General features: G+C 38.9%; 1 protein-coding gene and 1 long non-coding RNA gene across 2 annotated transcripts; both read left to right on the top strand.

Moving 5' to 3' along the window:
• The first annotated feature begins 2,388 nt into the window (after positions 1-2,388).
• LOC110674378 lies at positions 2,389-3,778 on the top strand. Its single transcript, XR_002498807.1, has 2 exons — positions 2,389-2,845; positions 2,923-3,778. It is a non-coding gene; the product is annotated as an uncharacterized LOC110674378 (long non-coding RNA).
• Positions 3,779-13,157: 9,379 nt separating this feature from the next.
• On the top strand, positions 13,158-14,592 carry LOC5580073 (soma ferritin; the record flags this gene model as incomplete). Its single annotated transcript, XM_001654764.2, is given in 3 exon segments — positions 13,158-13,326; positions 13,404-13,509; positions 14,084-14,592. Coding segments are annotated over 2 exon segments (603 nt in total), but the record flags the coding sequence as incomplete, so codon positions are not given.
• Positions 14,593-14,594: the final 2 nt, after the last annotated feature.

Genomic DNA, 14,594 nt, shown 5'->3' with positions numbered 1-14,594 from the left:
GATTGTTAAAATAGAAAAAAAAATCAATACCTGTTAACAGAAACACAAAAATTTCCAGTACCGGGATTACCTATTAATTCAATCCGTAAATGTTTCAATTGAACGTCTTAACTCGCTTCAGTGTATTCTATTAAACTTTGATAACTTGTTCCTTCTACTTTTTTAATTTTTTTCTTCAAACTAAAAAACTAAAAACTTTGAACACTTTCTTACTTCTTGTTCTTGAATTTAATAATTAAAATACATTCACTATATGCTTGTTTCGGCTCTTCACGGTATTTAAGCTTCTCTCGCATCAATTCTGCTGCTGCAAGTCTCGTCTACGATCCTCAATCGCGTTTCGATGTTTTTCACATCTCTGGTAGTGGCCGCAGGTTCGACTGGTCCGTTTTCGGTCATCTTTCACAATTCCGGTTGTTTCTGGTTGACTAAAGCAGCAACGGTTTCCCCGGTGGCCGAGCGGAGGTTTTCTCCCTCGGCTGCATAATTATTTATCGGAAAGACAAAATTAGTTGCGTATTACCGATGAACTTGACTATTTTACATTACTTACCAGCGCTTCTATTCAAACAGATCAGGCCGCGGGTACTTTGGAACTGAATGAGCAGGTTTTTATTATTAATTTTTTAAGAAACTGCCAAGCGACGTCAATTTTTTCCGATTTTTTGTCACCTATTTTGGTTGGCCACGAAAGTAATCACGCTAAAAAAAACAGTAGCCAGGTATCACAAAAAAATAATTGATAAACATTTGAATCTTTATAATTTATTTTCTAACGCTCGTTGAATGTGAAACAAATGCTCAATTATAATTTCTAATTTTATGTCGAGAATCTTGACTCGAGATGCGTAAGAAAATTAAAAGAATTTTTCATCGCTGCGTTAACCTCATCAGCCAGCGCGATTACTTTTGTATTAGCGTGTATGATAATAAATATCAACAATTTGCGGAAAGGTAATCATGTGTTGCTACAATATCCCACAATTTTTCATCTCCATATAGTTCAACAATATCCGTAAATTAAATTATACTATCATTATTTGGTATAGATGACACAAACAGTTTTTAATTATCCCAAGATTCAGGTTTGATATTGTTCAACAGAAAAGTAACAGTTTGTAATGCATTAACCTTATCAGGTAATGGCATCGTAGTGTTTGCAACATTTGGCAAAATGTATTTTTCTATGCGGGATCTTGTATGGAAACCAACATAATTTACCAACGTAAGCAGTTAAAATCGTGCTGAGCCTTTTTGTTTGCTTAAAATAGTTGAGTTTGTCACTAAATTTTGACTACTTAGCGGCGCCGGATTATTCTACAGATTCTACAGCAGTAGATTCTCATTTGATACATTCCCGCATGCGCATCAGTTTGTTTTGATTTGATTTTGACGACAAGTCAGCAAAAAACATCAACTACTGAATAGTTGTTACTGACTTTTCGGCCTGTTCGGTAATATTTGGGTAATATTGCAAAATTGGGTCCGACGTAGTTCAGTAAAAAGTAAAAAATATTACTGAACCTCAGAAGTTTTCAGTTTGGGTAATATTGTAAAATTGGGTCTGACAGCTACCGTAGTTCAGTAAAAAGTAAAAAATATTACTGAACCTCAGAAGTTTTCAATCAAAAAGCTGAAAGAACGGTATTTTTTATGATTTACAATTCGCACCTAGTATAATAAATCACCGTACAAGCAAATCGTGATTGAGTGTGTGGTTCAGCTATCACTGAACATTCGGTAGCAGCAGATGTTTTGCTATTTTTAAAGGTGGCGTTCGAGTGAGTGAGCTACCCGGATAAAAAATACAATATAAAAACAATATAACGTATTGGAACAGTACCATTCAATATATTGGAAATACAATACAGTACATTGTGAAATGACAATACAATTACAGTACAATATATTGTTTTGAACAGTTCACAGTATGGTTTATGAGATTTTTGCAATATAATGTATGGGTGGTTAAGTATCGTAACAATACAAATCTAGATATTTTCTCAAACATACATTTTGAAAATACAATACGATATATTGTTCATGTATTGTCTTGATTAGCAATTTGTGTATTGTTGTACAATACAAAAACAATTCAACGAACTGTATTTCAATTAGTGGTGAAAAGTATAGAATTTGTATTTTGTATGGATTGTCCCCCAACTTACCGGATATTCGTGCCAAAAGTAGCAAAATAATTTTAACATTATACAAGTAAATAATAAAGTAAATTTACAAATATACAAGTAAATAATAAAGTAAATTTATCATGGCTGCATTCGTCGTTACAGCTAATGTCAAGTGACTTCTAAAAAACTACTTATTTTTACGTTTTGAATATTTTTCACCCAACATTTCTCGAACACTTTTTCAAATGGGCGTAAGTCGTTTTCACTCTTGCTGAGATAATCGGGGTCAGGTTTATGGAACCTATATTCAATACCTATTTAAAACCTGCACAATTTGATTTATGTTTTATACGTCCAAAGGAAGCTTTTTATACATAACTTGAAGCTCCTATACGAATAATTCCAATCGTTGAAAATTGTACTATGATTATTGAAAAAATACATTTTACCACGTTTTGAATTCGCGAGCTGAGATACGCTCTTTTCATAAGTCATTCTATTATCCAATGTGTTACTTTCGTCTAACCGTTACGCTATGTTACCATATTGTTGTTTACTTTCGTCAATACGTTACGTCAGCTGCACAACATAAATGTGACATACGACAATTTGGCAGCAAACAAAAACAGTGTTTATTTACAAAATTAGCACTTTGTTTTTGCTAAACTGTTTTGTTTTGTGTTTTCTTCTAACCATCTGGAGATTGTATCGTTGAGGTAAGTTACAGATTGAATTAACAATTTTAGTAGCATTAATTCAGTGTTTCAAATTATTCTTTTGCTCATCTGAATAGTGAAAATTAGAAATCCATCCCCCAGATAAACTGCATGTAGCGGATGAGGTCGTCGATGGAGCACAGATCACAATTCGCATGATTGTGGCAACACCTGTAGGTTGGAGGATTGCGAATCTTTAAGCTGAGCTCGTCAAAATAGCAGATGGACAAATTCACACAACGTTTATTCAGTACCAGACAAGCACATATTCAAGTATCTGGAATACTGAATGATCCCGAAAAAAGTTGGCAAATGTGCTGGTACGGTGATTTGGACGTTACTACCGCAGGCGCAGACGGAGTTTTGATTGTGTTTGACTTCCGATGGCAAGTGACGAGTAGGACGAGGATTACGATGGTTTCGATGATATTGAGAAGGAGAAGAGAGCCGACATGTTGGTCTTGGCCGGTTTATCCTAATGACAACGCATAAAATCGTCCACGTTCAAGCTCTACCAGTGGCTCTAGACGGCTTTTTGCAAACGAGTGGAGTGTAAATACGGACTCAGATAGGGTAAGTACTAATTATGCTCATTTCACCCAACGGGTAAAAAATTGACACGAAAAAAGCCAAAATTTTGAACAATCATTCATTTTTTCGCGAAATTTATGCGAATGCGGAAATCATGCGGATTCTGTATTCTTAATGTTGTAATGTTTTGTTCCACTCCGGCTATGGCCTTTGTAATTATAATATTGCTGCCCTGAAGTCATTGTTGCGAGATGTTGTGCGACAGCTAGAATGCAATAAAATAGTTTAATATGTTTTGATTATTGTTTATTTTACCAAGTGGCAGCTGAAAACCAGAAGAGTCATCCATTAGATGTTTTCCATGTTTGAAAATAAAAGAAAACCAAAACGGCGAAAGTCGAATCGATGTTTGTTTTTATTTCTATGTTAGTTACGTTGTTTTTATTAGAGCGTATGTCTGTTGTCTGTCAATTTAATAGATTCGTCGATTTGCAACCAAAAAGGCGTAACGAAAGTAATTTCTAAAAACGTCAGTTGGAATGTTTCGTCATTTTGTAAAAACTAATTAAAATCTCTTGTAAGTTGATTATGACAATATTCATCAAATTAATAATATTGTTAGAGGTCGAGCAGTACTTCACAGCATAAAATGTGTTTGTGTATATTTTTTGACTTACGTCCTTTTGAAAAAGTCTTCGAGATTTATTGCTTTCTGAACTTGTTTTGTTTACTTCTTTCAGCAAAGCTACATAGAAAAAATCAAGAGTTTTTTTACGCGAAAATAGGAATTTGACCAAAATTGTAAGGCATAAAACCAATTAAAAACAATACAGTGTTCTGTTACAATATATTATATTGTTTTTGAATTGTACATCCAAACAAGAATAATGTTGCTTCGACATTCAATTACAATACTCTGTATTGTATCCAATACGTTATATTGTACATTAATGGTTTATTCTATTCATTGAATGATACGTTTTTATCCGGGTAATTTTCCCATGCTTGCCAACTTGATTCGGTGTAATCCCGTATTTTTATTCACACTTCTGAGGTCGCACTTCGCAGTCCATTGTAGCGAAATAAATATAGTCGCGCCGCCACCAAACCGGATCGCGCCAGTGTGACTTTTTGATTGTGGTTTCTAAGTGTGGGCCTGCATTCTTACGTTTATGAACACAGCGCACTGTTCAAATATTAGTCATGACGCTTGAAGATTGAGAAAAAGTAAGAGGTATTTTCCGGGACACGACCGCCAAGTTGAAGTTGGATAACGTTAGCTTTTTCTATTTCCTGGCTTGAGACCGTCACGAACTTGCATGTCAAACTTGTTGCATGTCAATGCTGACCTATTATGGACATTGTGTGTTATTATTTGGTTGATTCGGTTAACACTTCAACAACGATAGAACCGGTCGATGGAAGAAGAAGCATGGGCGGCAACTTTTGCTCTCCAAACAAATATTAAGGTTGAACGTTAGTTCCACGCATGATCCACTAAGATTGGTTGCCTTCCGAAGCTATTTTGAGGTTGAGGTATTTGTCCATGAAGTCCGTTAACTCCATGCTCTTCTCTTTTCTCAAATCGATGTTGAAGTTGCCTGTCACGATGATTGGCATGGTCTCCTTTTGATACTCGAAGAAGTTCCGCGCCACGAAAAACTTCCCAACTAACAATTTTAGCGCTATAAGCCAAGATTATTTGCTTTGTGCTGTATAACAGTTGAATTGAAGCAGCGAACGCAGCAAAAAATGAAAGCTGTCAAAAATAGAACTATTAGCGTTAATACAGCTGTAACGCAAACGTTTTGCAGCTACAAATCTTAGCTGAATAAATTTCATCAGTTATCGCTTTTGCAGCTTTCACTAAGCTGTAACTCAACACCTTAAAGGATAGCAACCTAATGATGTGGAATAAAACTCGCCATCATCAATCCGGCTGCTTCTATACAATATGATTTGTTATGCTGCTTAATATATATTTAAGAAGCGCTTTGTCGTTAGTTATACAGCGAGCATACAGCAGTATGCTGTAAACAACAACTTGTGGCGCATCTACTCAGCTTGTTGGATGTAAACATTGCGTTTGACGTTTCGCACCCTTTTACAGCCTGATGAAGTAGTGTAAGCGTGGCTATGGCATCTTTTACGATCATTATAAAATATTGCGTGAACCGTTTTCGATGTAGCACAAAACGGTGTGTTTTCTTTGCTTTTCTATATAGACTGTGGTGGCAACAAGGACAGCGTCGAGACTTGTGGATGCAGAGATCGTGAGTTCGATTCCAAGCGGTGGCAGGTAACGTTGGGAACATTAAATTCAGATACTTATGATATGAATTCCGAAAGCTGTGAAACAGCTTGAAAATAATATTTAATCGATAATACAGCGAAGCTGTATAATAATTATTCAACAGTTGCAAAATGGTTGAGAAAGCGCCTTCCGAAGATGTTACACAGCTACTTGTCGTATAGCTGTCGAAATAGAGCAATGATCGATATGAATAAGAGCTGCCAACCCAATACAGCTTAAAAGTAGCTGAGTAGATTCGCCAGATTTGTTGGTAAAAGGATCGCATAGAAGCTTTCGTTCGTATGTACAGCGCCTTTACTCAGCATAAAACCGTATAAAGAAGGCCTAGAGAATGTTTACATTTGCACTAAATGTTAGTTGGGTTTTTCTGCTTCATTATGGTGTCGCAACATTCATTGCGTCGCATCTACACATTCAATCCGTTGGCCAAACTTCTGTTGAAGTGAATAGACCATTTCCGTGAATTTTTTTTATTGGCTTATATGCTTTCTGTCAATTTACTAAACAAACTTTCCTAAGGAACCGATATGTTTTGGAGCCTCTAACTATTGAAAAACAATGAAAAACTGGCGGCACGTTACTTCACCCCTCGGTCCCCTAGAATTTAATTCACCCCGAAAAAACGGAGACCCCTTTTTCCCTTATGGTTTTGCCATCACGTTGTGGTGAGTTTTTGATCAGCTGGTATGACAGATGATTTTTGTTTATGTTTTCTTTCATCATATGGGCATTTCATTTTACAAGATCGTTATCATCCCTTGTCGCCGTGTTATTTTACTAGTGGCCACATATGAGCAAAAAAAATCAGACAAAATCATGGATAAGTCTGTCGTTTTGGCTCAAGTTATCAATGTCCTCAGCCGCACCGGTTCCCAGGGTCAGTGGGCCAGGCGAAGGTAAAATTTTCAGCGAGCAGAACTGTCGGATCATCCACAACGCCAAACCTCGCGAAGGTGACGATTTTAGACTTTTATCCTGACGCTGCTGGAATCCGAACGCGAAGCCAGAAAATTTCGATAAGTTCGCTGATGGAAGCGGTTTTCGTTCGGGATTGAGACAGGAGAGTGGCTGGTTTATAATGTCCGGTCTGATATAGTACCGGGTGTAACAACAAATCCGCAAATTCTTTACCAAAGGATAAATAAAGGAAGGATATGAAATCTTGTTTTGTTTTTTTTTGTCGAAGGTACCTTCCAGGGCTCCTCTTCTGCTGCAGAATGTTGACCATCCTGACCACCGGATTAATTTTTGTCTTCTCCCGCAACCGTCGAACGTTACAAGGTTCTGCTGAATTCAAACAGAATAGATGTCGTGCGTGATCTGCCGCCGAAGTTTGAATGGTCCGGAAGATTGCTCACTCAAGGCGGGAAGCTTCCGGATCATCAGCCAACAGTTTGATAAGGCATTTGTCGGCATGAGTATCAAAAATAATGATACCGAAAGTCGTTTCTAATGAAAAATTGCGATTACTGTAACTATTGGGTGAGGGATAGTTGTTTTTTTTCGGGGATTTTGAATCTGTGAAGTGAAATGTTATATTTTCCTGCTGGAAGACGATTCTCAGTGTTATAGTTTAGAGCAGTGATTCCCAAAGTGGGCGAATTCGCCCCCATGGGGGCGATTTTCATGTCCAGGGGGGCGAAAATTTGTAAAACTGAATTTGGGGGGCGAAAGTGCCAGAAAGGGGGCGAAAGTGCTTGTATGAGACAAATTGAAAACAACATTATGAATCGTTGTAGAGGACACTTGTTTTAAAGGAATATTGTACTCTTTGAAGAATTATTTATTTCACATCTCTATTTGCACATCTTCCACACCTCTAAGCATGCCGTTTTCAAATCATGTTAGACATAACTTGAAGGATTTCAAGAACAAAATGTTTGCGTATTCAGTTTTTTGTACCCTATGTGAATTCTAAAATACGAATCGGCAATCGAAAGTTTTCTAAAATATAACGTTTCAAGTTGTTATAAAAAATTTTGGTTTCTTATAGGAAAGTTTGATTATTGATGTTCTTTCTTTCACGCACATACTAGTTTTAAAACTTCTGAAAAAGGAATGGAGAAATCTAAATTCTTCTGAGTTTGAAAAAAATACAACTCTTTTAACTTATGTTGCACCGGTATGGTACAATTTTCTGGATTTCCATAAAAGAACATCTTCAGGATAGTCCAAATAGTGGTGAACTCGTCAAGGGCGAAAAGCCAGTCAAATAATGATAAAAATATACAAAATTTCTGAAACTAATTTCAACAGTGTCAAATATAACAGGTGATTGATGAAACAGTAACAAATTTATATAAGATACGAAAGGCAGCAAGTAGGCCCAAAGTGTATGGTCGCTGTTTAGTGAAAACTGATGCAGAAGCCAGTACTGATCGCAAGATAATTGAAAATTTGCAATTATAAATTCCATGTTTTATTATGGATATGTAAATCGAGGATATATTTTGAAGTGCTTAGATCGCTCCAAGTATTTCTACGTGATTTCAAGAAAGCGTACTCTAAGCATTCATAACAAGACAAAACTTGTATTGTTTTCTGTAGTATTTGAACATACTTATTTGGTAGAACATCTGTATCAAACTAACATCAGAAAAAATAGAATTAACAAAGTGTTTGATTTATCTTTGCATGGTCAGAATATTCCCTAGTTTAGTCTTTCTGAACACCGACCATCAAAAATGATCAACATATTCATCACATTTAATGTCCGCTACCAGTAAATTTTATAGTTTGATCAATTTTTGGTACGCTTATGACAAGAAAGAACAGATGTAGAAAAGAATCTCAACACAGTTTAGCGGTTATTGAATACAAAAATATAAATTACATATCAGGGGGGCGATTCTAAAACATATTGACCTCAAGGGGGCGAAAGTCTAAAAAGTTTGGGAAGCACTGGTTTAGAGGAAAGGGTGGACAAATTGATTCTTAGTATTCTACATTTGCATTTTTTCCATATTATTCCACTGCTTTCAGCAAAAATTGAGATCCGACCGGTGAAAACGCAAAGTTGAGGTTAGCAAAGAAAGTTGTTTGAGGTTAGTTTCGTTTGATCTCCGGTCTGGAACGCCCTGACCGGGATCTCAATCATTCTGATCGCAGACCTGGTTTGACGTTTCCAAATGTAAATAAGCATCCCAATGCAGGGGTGAGATCCAAAATCACCACGCTGTATACCCATAGGGTTGAACAAACTGTGCCGCATCTCGAGTTAAGGCCCAAACGCAATGATAGCGGAACGGCAACGGAATGCGGAACCGGTTCGCCAGCATGAATCACAACATCTCGACTGAGCTGACAACGAATGAAATTGGATCAACACTGAGTCGACAAGCTGATTATAGTTCATGCTGGCGAACCGGTTCCGCATTCCGTTGCCGTTCCGCTGTCATTGCGTTTGGGCCTTTATTTTTAAAAATGTGGTGAGTATCCGCGTTTTCAAAAATTTATAAGAAAATCAGGAGTGCATATAAACAAGATCTGAAAGCGTATATATTCATTATAAATGATTGTCTTTCGAAGAAAAATACAAAAACTGGGGGTTAGATCTGACGGAAATGGTCTATTGTCTTTATAGCGAAGCGGTGATATTATGAATTAATCACATCCAGTAATATCGCTCTTCACGGTGAAAAATTCTCATAACTCTTTCAAAATGAAATTGTTGTCCCAAAAGGACGATTGGGGGTAATCACCGTCGATCGAACTGGGTTTCCATTCCATTGTTAAGGCCGGTTTGCTACTGACAAGAAAAGGAATCGCCTATCTCGATGCGTGGAAAATTTCTCCCAAGAAATGGTCAAGAAAATCACTTTTTTCGCAGTACGCAGTTGAGAAGAAATGTCACTTCAAAGCATACAGCGCGAAACAGCATACTTAGCTTTAGACAGAAACACACCAAAAGATTACCGAAGACGATTAAATTAAAATGCAGTCGGTAATTTTGTGCTTTCTCTTCCATACTTGTTTTCGATGGTTTGCTCACTCCTCCGACGGCAATAATGAAGGTTTCTGGACACGTTCTCCACGAACTCGATGGGCTAGCTGGATGCGTATGGCCATGATGAGCGATTTTACGGAACCCGCAGCTTTCAGCTTGGGAATAAACAGCAGCAGCAGCGGCGAACGTTTAAAATTTATTCCAATAGGAGTCCTTCTACGGTTGCTGGTCGACGATTGACTGGATGCGCGTGTGACTGATTGGAGTTTGGCTGGCTTCGACTGAAAACGACAGAATGAAGAGGAGTAAGAAGAAGACCGAAAGAGGCGTTTCCCTTTGCATGACGAAAGTGGCTTAGATATCGCTCAATGATGTCTGTGTTAGAGATACACAAGAAAAATGTGCTTTTCTATGGAAAATAAGACATGTCTCGATATTTATCCATTTTTCAATAGTTTAGTCATGAAAATGGAGTCGATTCGTAGAAAGATTTCCAATCGATTGGTAAAAATCTAACCACTTTTAGTGACGCGAGCGATTTTCGTTTTTCGAAATTACCCCAGTATGTTGCCGTAAGACCAGGTCCGTCGCACTCGCGCTCAGATTGGGTACCACTTCTAGTACTGCATTTGGTCCCTCGGTAGTGCAAAAGGTACCCAAGTTTGACACATCGCAGTACACTTTTCAGGGCATTCTAGATTACCTTATGAGCCATAAAATTTTAGGCATTTGCAAGGGACATGAAGGTCTTTAATTTGTCTTTGGTAAGACGTTATAGGATAGATGTACCAATAGTGGAGGTACTAAGCGCGATTGAACTTTATTTAATCGGCTAAATTCAAGAAGCACAATTAATGTACATGTTAATGTTGTAACGGGAAGCAACGACCATTGACTTAATGAGAAAAAATATTTCATCGCAGAAATCCACGGCATGTCAGTGAAAAATAATACCTCCACTATTAGTACACTGTTCCTTTAGTTGCGGTTTATTTTTAATTTGTGTTCCTATAGTTGCGGTATCCGATGTTTTCTTATGGGATCCTCCACTATAGGAACACTCATCAAAATGCATATGGAAATATTACTCAATTTGAAAAATTTACACCCGGTTTCTGGGTGTTTTTCTAGACTGAGTGCATATTGTTTTCCTCTAAGGTTCACAACTACATCTACACTAGGGCACCCATACCATTGGGCGTGATAACCACTATTAACGATCAGCTGGCATGACCAGATGATTTTTGTTTATGTTTTCATTCATAATAATGGGCTCCGTTGCGGTTTCGCTCCCTCCTTCTTTCACGGCTCCTGAAGACTCCGTAATCACTGCGGAAACCACCTTCACCGCTTCGGCCGGTTATGACCGCACCCGGCGAACACTACACGGTTCTGTAACGCAAGGATTGTAGTCGACAGATGCCTGATCTCTCTGCTTTGTACCGACGAGGATTGAAGGGATTGAATCATGGATTGAATATACCGGAAGATTCCCGCCTAGAGGCAGCAACAGCCGCTCAAAATTTCCTTGCGCGGCTGTTGCTGCCTCAAGGCTGGTTTGCTACTGACAAGAAAAGGAATCGCCTATCTCGATGCGTGGAGAATTTCTTCCAAGAAATGGTCAAGAAAATCCCATTTTTCTGATCGCAGTACGTAGTTGAGAAGAAATGTCACTTCAAAGGGGGCTCTCTGTAGGAAATTTCTTGACCCATTCAGTCAAGGAATTTCTTTACTTTTCTTGAGCGAAACAGCATACTTAGCTTTAAGGCGGAAATCTTCCGGATCAGCAGCCAACAGATAGATTAAGGCTATCTGTCGGCATGAATAGTAAAAAATAGCCTCTAATAGAACTAGCGATACCGTAACTGCTGGGTGGATGAGAGATTTGTTGTTAGGGGGTGGTTTTGAATTTTGAATCCGTGGAAATATATTTTCCTAAAAGAAGACTTGAATCGGGTTGGAGTTGGAACTGTGATTCAGAACGGGTTGCGCCAGTTCCAACCTGGTTTAAAAACGTTTGTATGCGTAGTTTCGGTGGCGCTCCTGTTTGGGGCGCCCTGACCGGGATCACGTTCAGTTTGAGCGCGCACCTGATTTGACGTTTGCAAATGTAAACAAGCATCCCAATGCAGGGGTGGAATCGAAAAACTGTTGCAAAATCACCACGCTGATACCCATAGGGTTGAACAAACTGTGCCGCATCTCGAATAATTTTTCAAAATGTGGTGAGTATCCATGTTTTCAAAAATTTGTAAGAAAATCGGGAGTGCATATAAACAAAATCTGAAAGCGTTAATATTTATTAAAAATGATTGCCTTTGAAGAAAAATACAAAAACTGGGGGTTAAGGCCCAAACGCAATGATAGCGGAACGGCAACGGAATGCGGAACCGGTTCGCCAGCATGTATCACAACATCTCGACTGAGCTGACAACGAATGAAATTGGATCAACACTGAGTCGACAAGCTGATTATAGTTCATGCTGGCGAACCGGTTCCGCATTCCGTTGCCGTTCCGCTATCATTGCGTTTGGGCCTTTAGATCTGACGGAAATGGTCTATTTCGGCAAAGCGCATCTGTCAAAAATCAGAGCTGCAGATATCAACATGTGCTCGGAATATATCAAAAACTACTTGGAAATAGCGCGTGGAGAGCTCCAACATGTAAGTATTTACATAATTTATTGTATTATGGCATATAATTATGCCTACAAATTAATCATTCATTCGATACAGTGAGATTCAAAGCCTTTTTCATATTTTTAGGAATACTTCCCGGAACTTCTACTCCTCACAATAAAAGTGCAGCGAAAATTGTCGTCTTGCTACTCTGTATTTGCTTTGGGAAGAGCACAACATTTTTTAAATTGAGTGAAAAGTGAAATGTTTACAGTGGTGGAGGTTTATACACTTGTAATGCAATAAAATATTTAGTTTCAACAAATTTGGTTTTTACTATTAAAAATTATGTGTAGCTGTTTTCTACTTATTCTTTCAATCAAAAATAATCATTTGCCGAATTTCGGTAATAGTTTGCCGAGATTTTCGGTAATGGATTACCGATCTCTTCGTCGAATTTTGACAGCTGGATTGATTTAATATTTTACAGCACAATCGGCACTTTGAACTTTCACCGAGATTTTCGCCGAAATCTCAGCTGTTGGGTTCACGGCGATTATTTTTGCCGGCCTCGGCGAAAAAAATTAAGTGTATTAAGTGTAAGTGTATTGCAATACGTCGATTGGCAGTGTCGGTTCTGTGACTAATACAATAAAATCAGTGAAAACGGTACTACCGCAACTATAGGAACACCCACAACTAAGGGAACACTTACCCTACAACGTCAAAAATAAATGTTAAAAAAGTTAGTTCTTGTTTCTGCCGGATCCAAAATGGCATGCATATGGATTTTCTTGCCTCGATGCATACTTCCATAATTTGTTCGAAGAGCAGTACGTTTCGAACACCCCTACCTCCGAACAAAGTGAGAGAAAGGCCCAAGACGCAAAAATTGGTCACTCACGGAAACGAGTCGTCAATCGTGTTTTGGTTCTTTGTGGAATACGTCGCACAAAATTTTCCTTCCTGTACGAGTCAAGTTGCAGGTGATTATCGATTATTTCCGAAATCGGACCAATATTCTAGCACAGTTGGATTTTGTCGGGTACAGAAGATTCACAAAATCTAAAGGTAAGTGTACCGGGCCACTGTGGGGTCAAACAATGAATCCATTTGTCCAGACAATGACCGTCGTCCTCCATTTTTAGTGCTTCTCAACAATGAAATTCTATCTGCTCGTTGTGGGACTGGCAGCCGGGATTGCCCTGGCCAATGGAGCCGCCAGCGGCCTCGGAACTTGCTCCGTCGATGAAGGTAAGTGACGATTTTACGAGCCAAATGGCGGAGTTTTGCGTTTTAATTTTCTCTGCGCGTAACAAAAGAATGATTCAGCGGCCCCTTTGTCGCTCAGCTGATACAGTCACCCCACAGTTATGGATCAGCTGAGGGTCATTCTTCAGAACAAGTAATGAGATGTATCTAATGGATTGGATTATGCTCTGAGGGGCTTGATGCCTAATAATGTATGAAAAGGTCTTCAGAACCAATAGGTAGCAAATTCAAGGCCTTGAACCCGGGGCTCATATTTCTTTATTTTTACCCCTTGCTAAAGATTTTTATATAACACGTCTACCACTATCTACCAAAAAAATATTCCTCTAAAAATTTGATTCGCTTCAGTAACTTTTTCAGCGGGTAACACGTTCTTTTTTGTGTAATTTCAAATCTATTCGATGCGAAATTTTGTGTTTGATTCAGCCCTGATCTATATCTGTCTGGTGACTGTAACTGAGTTTTAGAAAGTAAGTTCTGAAGTACCTGCTTGTGCATATAGTAGTGATGGTATTAACTAACACAATACTAATGCGTTCCTTATCACTCCCAACAGGAACTTGCACTTCGCGGTTCTCCGGCTTTCCGCACCTCCAGCCCGATATGAACAAGTACACCAAGCAGATGCTGGACAAGTCGTTCGACTTCCTGCTGCTGTCGGCCGTGTTCGATGTGTACAGTCTGGATCGGCCGGGCTTCGAGAAGCTCTACCGCAAGACGTCGGACAAAGCCTGGGAGGATACCATCGAGCTGATCAAGTACCAGAGCCGTCGCGGTGCCTACGTACAGCTGGGCGCGGGAAGCAGCGCGCACGATGTCTCCAGTTTGCTTCAGAGCAATGAGACCTCCTCGCTGCAGTTGGCCTTGGAGTACGAGAAGCTGCTGGCGAACGAAGCGCACCGTATGCACAAGAAGATCTCGCATGCCGACAGCACCAAGCACTACGATCCGGACGTGGCTCACTACCTGGACGAGAAGCTGATCGAGTACCAGAGTGGACAGATTCGCAAACTGGCGGGTTACATTACCAATTTGAACGATATTGTCCGTGAGGCTAACACTAAGGT

The sequence above is a fragment of the Aedes aegypti genome, chromosome 1 (assembly GCF_002204515.2).
Source record: "Aedes aegypti strain LVP_AGWG chromosome 1, AaegL5.0 Primary Assembly, whole genome shotgun sequence".
NCBI lineage: Eukaryota > Metazoa > Arthropoda > Insecta > Diptera > Culicidae > Aedes > Aedes aegypti.
This window is presented reverse-complemented; position numbering and strand designations above follow the sequence as displayed.